The sequence below is a fragment of the Cariama cristata genome, unplaced genomic scaffold, assembly GCF_000690535.1.
Source record: "Cariama cristata isolate BGI_N322 unplaced genomic scaffold, ASM69053v1 scaffold5602, whole genome shotgun sequence".
NCBI classification, from domain to species: Eukaryota; Metazoa; Chordata; class Aves; order Cariamiformes; family Cariamidae; genus Cariama; species Cariama cristata.
The window spans coordinates 63,150-71,724 of record NW_009602003.1 but is presented as its reverse complement, the minus strand read 5'-3'; the positions used below and the strand labels follow the sequence as shown (position 1 = coordinate 71,724).

At 48.9% G+C, this 8,575-nt stretch overlaps 1 protein-coding gene across 1 annotated transcript in view; it reads right to left on the bottom strand.

The window, feature by feature from the left end:
- LOXL2 (lysyl oxidase-like 2) overlaps nucleotides 1–8,575 on the bottom strand; it is a 41,852-nt gene continuing 33,277 nt past the window's right edge. The window contains exons 8-13 of the mRNA XM_009694542.1: nucleotides 6,787–6,952; nucleotides 6,308–6,551; nucleotides 3,321–3,436; nucleotides 2,651–2,787; nucleotides 1,733–1,844; nucleotides 1–151 (exon numbers count right to left, since the gene is read on the bottom strand). Of these exons, the coding sequence (XP_009692844.1) occupies nucleotides 72–151; nucleotides 1,733–1,844; nucleotides 2,651–2,787; nucleotides 3,321–3,436; nucleotides 6,308–6,551; nucleotides 6,787–6,952 (855 nt within the window). The 3' untranslated portion in view covers nucleotides 1–71. The remainder of the gene's footprint in view (nucleotides 152–1,732; nucleotides 1,845–2,650; nucleotides 2,788–3,320; nucleotides 3,437–6,307; nucleotides 6,552–6,786; nucleotides 6,953–8,575) is intronic.

The following is an 8,575-nucleotide window of genomic DNA, read 5'->3' as shown; positions in this document are numbered from 1 at the left end:
CAGTGGTTAGGGAAATCACCGAAGCGGGAAACCTCGTTTCTTTAAATAGTGGGGTGAGAGGCGATGCTGTTCTATCGGGTGGACACCTTGTTATTTGTGAGTCCGCTGAAGTGATCAAACTTCTGTTCCGTTTCCTCGCTGAAGGAGCCACCTGGGGAGTTCACAGAAAGAGTTGAGCAGGAGGTAGCGAAGGCAGCTTGCAACACAAGGCAGAGAACACACGGGGGTTTTGTGTAATCTACAAAAGATGCTGTGAAAATGGAAGGGCTCAAAGCAAGTACTAGAAGAGCAGAGATGTTCCTGGGCTAATTAATTTAAGCATTCATTAAATCTTACCATAACTGGAACAGCCAAGAGTTCCCCAGGAGTACTGGAATCTAGTCTTTTGTGTGTTTGGAAGACTAGACTGCAAACTACCCTCTTACTTTCACTGCTAACCTTTGTCACTTAAAAGAACTAGGTGATGGCTAGCAGGAGCTGTGAAAGAGTCTGCTCCTTGAGCCTGATGGCAAGTGGGGTCTGGTTACTACTCTTAAATAGGTCCCTGCCCTTACTTTTTGCTAGTTGAGAGACAATGAAAGCTAAATACATTTATTTTTAATTAGAAATATTTTCAAGCTCAGCTGGAGAGCCTATCCAACACTTAAGTGCCTGTTCATCCAAATCAACTGGGTTTGGCATTTCTGAACTAGGTCACAATCCGAAGCATGACACGAGACAAGTATTTTCTTTAAAAAAATCCCCAACAAATTAATGAGAAAAATCAGTGGTAAGATGGGAGTTTTTTCAGGAAAAACACTCCTTGAAGAACTTCAGCCAGCTCTGGAAATTGTCCTCACCACTGGTTTTATTTGGAGGTTGGCAGGCAGTTGCTGTTAATTTATTTTCTGTGTTAGAAACAGTTTATCTTACAAAGCCCTCAACTTAATTCCATTTTAAAATGGTCTTGACAATTGACTGTTAATGCAAATTTAAAGTAGTTTGGCCTTTAATATTTCCAAGACCAAAAAAAATAATTCCAAATGATAATGTTTTACATGTATTCAAGCAAATATACAATTTCCCCGCACATTCAAGGGACAGCAGAAGACTTTCACTTCTGGCTTGAACAGAGGGCTCTTCTCCACTGCTCTGCTTCACCCATCACTGTTTGCGTGTGCTTTTCAAGAAGAGAGAAGCTTTGCGGGCTGAAGAGGTCAGTGTCCCAGGTTGGTAACAATTTGAGTCTGGGAACAACGTGGAATTGTTTGCCTGCACTTACTCAGGCACCCTAAACAAATTCTCAGATCGCACAAGAGCTTTCCTTATGTCTGACAGTCTTGGGAAGGAAAAACGCTCATTTCCTCGTAGAAGAGACAGAGCTGGGGCATCTGTTATCCTCGTTCTGCCAAGCCTGAGGGATTTCTTTCGCTGTTTTACCAGCGCTGTGCTTGCTGCTCCAGTAACACGTACAATGCAGCACAAAGGAACGAACCGTCCCACCCCTGTCCAGCCATCTTACTCTTTACAACCTGTAGCAGCTTGGCCCCGTAACAGAGACAGTTCGGTGTTTGCCTGTGAACAGCCCACGGCAAATGGCACCGGTGTCGTTTGAGCTCAGTATCTCCACTTTCCAAGCACGTACAAAGTGATAAAGGGCACATAAGCAGAGAATTCCTAGCGAAGAGCCAGTGACACGGTTTGATCCATGCACGACAGCCATTAAACCTTCCCCTGCGCAAGTCACTCTCACCTATGTGGCAGTTGTACATCCAGATGCGCTGCCCATCGTACCGGCTCCTGCATTTCATCACGTTATTTGAATAATCGGATTCAGCAACTTCATAGTTGGGGTTGATGACAACCTAGGGAGCGATGGACAAACACAGCATAAAGTTATTTAAAGGTAGATTGGAGCTGGTCAGACTGAGACAGGATCAGCTTTTTTATTACACCACAATATTTTTTTTTTAAAACATTTTGCATTTAGACAGAAACTACTTGATTAAAGCCAGATCAAGATCACACCTTCCCTCATATACACCAAGATACACCCTCAAACGCCTTCTCCGCATTTCACACGATAGCAGTGCAGACAAAAATAATTCCTCTTCCCTTCACTCCTCTCCAGTTTAAGCGACTGTTTTTAGAACCAAAGAATCCCCCCGCCTCCACCCACTTGCACAACACAGACCGTAGGCACAGCCTTAACTCCTCGTGCAAACACCACAAGAATAGCACTACTGACTCCCCAACTGAAGCGAGCGTTGCTTACAAATGGCTCAAAAGCTTCGTACAAGAGAACAGTGAGATGCTGTGCGTGTATATATATATAATGTGACACGTAATGCAGTCTCTTAACAACAGTAGCTGCATGTGGATTGTGAAGGACCATCAAGCGTTAGCTGGGTGTGGATTTCTTAAGACTAGCATCTCTAAGCTGGGGCTATAGGCCCTGATTTTTCACTTGGGCAAGTATGTGATCCGGTAACGCTTTATTGTCCTGTTCGGTAATTCTTTATCTTTTAGATATCCTGGGAATCTCTCTTTGTAATTGGGAGTTGATAGTACTGTAGGAGATGTACAAATAAACAGTGGTTACGTTCTTGACACCCCTAACGCGTAAGACAAAAGCAAAGGCAGTGTCTCAAACCCTCTTTTTCTCCCATACCTGGAAGAGGTAATCGCCTGGTGGGACATCAGTAATATCGATCCACTGGCAGTCGATGTCATGACGGTACACATCCCAGCATCCAACTGTGATTCCTTGTTCACCAAAATTGGCGCATTCGTACTGTTTTTGCACATCTGCGTGGGAAGAGTTAAAGGCACAAAGTGTTACATTCACAGCAAGTCGGGCTGGGAATGTCCCACCCTCGGACACGTCAGAGGAAGACGCAGTTGTTCTCCAACTCCCCAGGATAGCGGTAAGCTACAGGCACAGTATTTTGGATGAGATTTAATACAACAGCGTCTTGCTCAATGTCTTGTACCGAAATACGTGTACTGCTTAACTGCACGGGAGGAGCTGCTGCCTCCACAGCTCATCACCTAGGGCCATGTTTTGGAATTTCTCACTTTACGGGAATCAGAAAATGCACACTTAGTTTTTCAGAGTAAGCTTCAGAGTCTGAAAACCTCAGCATATGGGGCCTTTGGGGATTCTCTTATACCTGTACAGACCGCTCCGTACATACATAATCTCAGGGCTGGTTTCTGGCTCCTGTCAGGCCCCTTGTAGCCCTGCTGAGGACTTTGACAGCATCCAGGAAGCCAGTCATCTGTACGGGGACAGGGGACAGCAATACATTCCCAGCACAAAAGGGCTCTGGCAAACATACCTGCTTCGCATTCCGTGTCTTCCAGACAGAAGCTGGCTTTGTGTCCTTCAGCCACCTTGGTTCCGTTGAGGTTCAATAGATCATAGTGGGTAAAAACCTCCATGCTGTGGTAATGCCTGCGAGGCACAGACAGGGAGAGTTATCTTTAGGGCAAAGAGACACCCCTTTAATTACCAGGTCTAAAGGGTTGCACGGTCTGTCCCGGCAGAGACGGTCCGGCAGCTACGGCACGACGACTTGGATGCGGGTTCCGGCAGCTACGGCACAACGACTTGGATGCGGGTCGCCCAGACTCGACTCTTTGTGCCGTTGCATCCCTCGGGCCCCGCATTTCACCTCCCAGCCCCACGGCCGCGGGGGTAAATACACGACAACACGTCAAGCGCTACGGTGGGAGGGAAAGCGAGAGAAACCGCAGCCAGGAGATGTTCCCCTGGGCACACATCACCCATGCTGCCTCCACGCTGGCTCCTGGCCCGGATATTTGTTTACATATCAAGTGCTAAAGCTGTTCCAGGGGAGAGCCTTGCCCCAGCCTTTGTAGGATCACACCTGGGTTCATAATAGCAAGGAAAGGAGGGGGGGAAGCCATCATCAGCCAGGTCATCACTTCCAGTGGCCCTGTCATTTACCAGACCAAGAAATATTTCACCTGCTCCTTAATAACAACAGGCTGCAAACAGAGCTGGGTGTACCCAGACCAGCAACCTGGCTATTTTTATTGAGTTATTTATTTATAATGCAAATTTATTGGCAGAAAACTAACAACAGATGGAACCAGCCTCTCTCAGCACTCGCTCCACTCAGATCTAAACCACCCGACAGCTGGGCTCGCACACGATACGTTTCATCATTTTAAACGGGGAAGCGTTAGTGTCAACTCAGCCTGGGCTGGGCTGCCATCAGGAACGCTCCAGCACCGTTGGGCTCAGCAACAGTTAGGAGAGAGCAAACAATCTGTGCTGTAGAGCCCTAACCAGCAACGTCAGACCACGGCAGGGTTCACGTGATGCTGAACTCGGTAACGCTGACCTTTTCTATGCCACGCTGCTGGTTCGGCAAAAAATAAAGCCTGTGCTTTGGTTCAGTTGAAGTCCGTGGGACTTGTAGAGCAGGGAGCAGATGGAAGTACCTGATTAAAACACGGTCGCGTGCTCCACGTGGTCAGGGCTGGGCACGTAAGTGTGGTCATGCTGATGCAAGACATTGAATTTGATCCCAGTCTTGGAATTGGGAGCAAACCCACGGAGTGAGCACATCGTGGGGAACAGGAGAGCAACTGCGGGTGCTGAAGCGGAGTGGGTCCTTAAATCGCTGCACATCTACCCCAACTACGGGAACACTGCGCCGAGACACACCAGAGCCCGTCGGCATAGCTCAGCTCTGAGGAGCGAGGCAACTGCAGTCCATCCCCGATTCAAAAGCCATTGCTTAGGAGTTTGTTGTTTGGTTTGTTTTTTTTAAAAAAAAGTGCAGAAATCCTCTCCTTTCCAGCTGTAAAAATAATCATGGCTTAAAGACTTCCAAGCACCGTTATCGCAGCATCACTCTGCACACGTATTTACAGATAAAGGAGGAGCAAGGAGGGAAGATGAGGAAACTTCTCCTCTAGAGAGTAGGTTTCTTCTTACCTCCTCCTCCTTTTCCCCTAACCAAAAAAAAAAGCCACCTGCCAGAAGTTAAGCACTTTTCACTTCCCATTTTTGTTCTACTTCCACATCTGAAGCCAACTAAACAGAAGCTCCCAGTGACGGAGTGAGGCAGCTAGGAAAGAAGAGGCATTCTGCAGTGGCTGAGCTGTTGACTTTGAGGCTGTCTCATTTGGCTGCCTCTGATAAAAGTTTGAGGTTCTCAAGTCTGACTCAGTTTCTGAAATATGTCTGAATCATTCAAAGAGGTGTTTACATTCTGCTGTTTACAGACTGGAAAGATTGAAGAGGAATTGAGTTCATCCTCCTCCGTATAAACAGAATCCAGTTTAAAGCACACAGATGGCTCTTGGCCTCTTCCTGATCCTTTCCCAGTCTCACCTCACTTAGTCTTTCCCAAATTGCTCCGAGCGCCCTCCTTTTTAACCAGCATGTGACATGCTCAAAGCCTTGTGGTACCCACCTATTCCCTCAGCCCCTTCCCAACAGGGCCAGCAAGGCAGCCCCTCGCACCGCACCGCTCCGGCTTTCCTCCTCCCATAAACATTCCATCGCCTATTTACTTTTGGTCCTGTGCTGCCGAGGTTTTAGCTCTGCTTGTGCCTCCAACTGCAAACATCACAAACCAACCTGTCTGCAGGGCAAGTGGCCAACATTTGCCCCACACCACGATCTGAAGCTTCAGACGAGGAGCACTGCAGCACTGATGCAGCGCTACCTACACATCTCGCTTCGCTCACGCTGTTTATGAAGACTATAAAGGCCTGGTTTTGAGAATTTCCTGCTCTAGGGTTTTCATAAAGCAAAAGTCTTGCAACAGTGGCAGGACAAGAGCGGCGCACTGCAAGTTACTTAGCTCCTTTTTACCCCAAATTAGAGAAAAATCAACCTTGTAACAAGCCATCGCTTCAGAAGCAAAGCATCTGGATGGCTTGGTTCCAGCTCCCTTTCCTCCCCCTGGTTTACTTTGGCTGAAACTGTCCATTTCCCCCTGCAAAATGATGCATTTACAGTGGTGAACTAACTGTTTGTCAAAAATAAGCACAAAACAATCTCCCAGCTGTACACAGTTTAAATGGAGTCGAGATGCATTTAAATAAATGCAGAATTACGGCATGTTCTTCAGTCCTTTCCCAGGTAAGGGAATTCCTGCTCTAACAAGCTGGTTTCGCTGCTGTCAGAGGCTGACAGCTGCCCTAACACACATCACAGCTCCGCAGCCACGGCTCCAGCATTTCAGCCCTGTACTCCCGTAGCAACACAGTCCTCCCCCACCCAGGCAGCAGAAAGGGATGGAAAGAGGCACCGACGGCACAAAACCATCTTCGCGGCACTCACCGGTGACAGTCGTGCCAGACCCAGGCGTGGCGGCCGTTCTTGGGGCGGAAATCGGACTGCCCGTTGTTGTGGATCTGGGAGGAGAAGCGCAGCAGGCGCCGGTACCCCGAAGTGATGGAGGTGTTGGCGGCCGAGCTGGCCAGGCAGTTCTCCTCCAGCGCGCACTGCAGCATGAACATCGGGCGGTCCTCCAGGTAGGCAGTCTGCTCCACCAGCTCCGCGTTGAGCACCAGGTCAGGGGCAGCTGGCAGGTGGGAAGGAAGGTCTAAAGTTAACTGATGGGCTATGAAGAAACCCCCACAAGCGTCTGCTAGAGACGGAGGCCGGCCCCTTCCTTGCACTGTATTTCTCAGCCCCAGCAGCAGCAGTTTGCCACTGTTTTTAACATATCCCAAGGCGTACCATGGGCCACCCCATTTCTCCTGCATATCTCAGGGCAAACACTTACACTAAAATGAAATAAAACCCGAGTTACTCACTCTCCGAGCAGGACACACCGGCACCAAAACGACCACCTCCTCTGGGACAGGAGACATCGGCCCCGTCGTGACGACAGTGGGCCAGAGACATCTCTGTCCCTGAACACTTGACGCCGCTCATGACTACATTGTCAGCGCTGATGTCTCCATGCCAGTACCAGGTTTCCTGGGCAGAAAAAGGCATTTCACACACTCTTCAGTGTTTAAAGGACTGCTGGGGGAAGATTCATCCCCCTAACTTGCATCGATCCTCACTGGGGGGAGAACGCAAGAGCCCACACTATCAAGGAGAGAGATCTTACCAAAGGATGCTGGAGCAGAGGAGAAGCGTAACTCAGGGAATGAGCCCAAGGCTGTTTAAGCAGAAGACTGGTCAGCCTGGGTTTTAATCCCAGTCCCATATTGCCTACCCTGAACATCTGACCAGCGTTAAGCAAATCTTTCTCCTTGTTTCTGAGCTGCTTTAAATCTCTGTTTGTTTTTAATTCAGCTGTAAACTCACTTTTCCACCCTGCTCTGCCCATCCAGCTGACGAATTCACCCTCGGGCTGCTTTAAGTCATCTAGGCTGTGCCTTTGGGAGAGATGCCCAGCAATCAAACCACAGCTGTCCTGTGACATCTGTGCACTTGGGAGGGCCACAAGTAATACCAGAGCTCCTGCTTGCACAAGGAGGGGAGGCAGAATTAACAGCCGTGCTGGAAACGCCAGTGGAAACAAGGCATTTGAGGAGCACCGGGACTACTGGGGTCTGCTAACCCAGGGATTTGCATCTCTTGGTTTCAAGGAGGGATTCACAGATGTTCAAACCCTGCTCACTACGTACCTTCATCACCCAGTTTTACAAAACCTGTGGGAACGCCAGAAAACTGACTCACAACATACCATCGCTCACAAAACTAAGCGAACTAAACCCTGATGAAGCTGCAATTGCAAAGCTTGGGAGAAGGGGAGGGAAGAAAGAAGGAAGAAAAACAAAAATCTGATAAGTGTCAAAACTGGGAGCATGTTTCCAGGAAAAGAAAACCCATCTGTACCATTGCTTCCATTGCAACAGGCTGTTTGTTAACCCCGTTAGCAACACTCTTTGCACACCCGCACACAGGGCTGCCCTGTTCTACACACTGTAGCTTTATGCTCATGTAGCTAGTCCAGCCGGGATACGCATAAGGGCCTTTTCTGTTCTAAATACCAGCAGTCTCAGCTAAAGGAAAAAATGTCTTGTTCCTTGCTGGACTCTCAGGGCTATGTCAATAGAGCCAGGCAGCTGGAAATAGAGCCAGGCCAGCGTTCGAGGGACGTGGCTATCCCTCAGCTCTTGCGCTCTGCTTGGCAGCTACGCAGGCAAATCACCTGGAGGAACCAGCTTGCACGGGGGGATTGCTACACCAATAGTGGCGTGGGCAGCACCAGCCTTCTACCTCCTAGGTACCTGACCCCAGTGTGTTCCTCAGGGACCTGCAGATCACCTCTCTGGCCACGGATAACAGTTAAATTGGTTGGAATCTGCCTGTCCACGAGCCCAGCGTGTCCTCCTGGACCCTGGCTTGGTCACTCCTTAAAGACAAGCTCATTGCAGGACTGTGCTGTCCAGACAAGAGTTTTAACTGTCCGTTTCTGCCTACAGTCTCTCCTACTTTCTCAATAAGCATCCTTGGGGCTGGTTGTCGCCGAGGCTGTTGGGCATTTCAGGGCCTTGTTGTTCCTCCCAGCACAAAACCAGCAGGTGATGGGCAGAGATGCCAGTTCTCACTGGGTTTATCGCTGCAGCCCAGCAGAGCCGGCTGCAT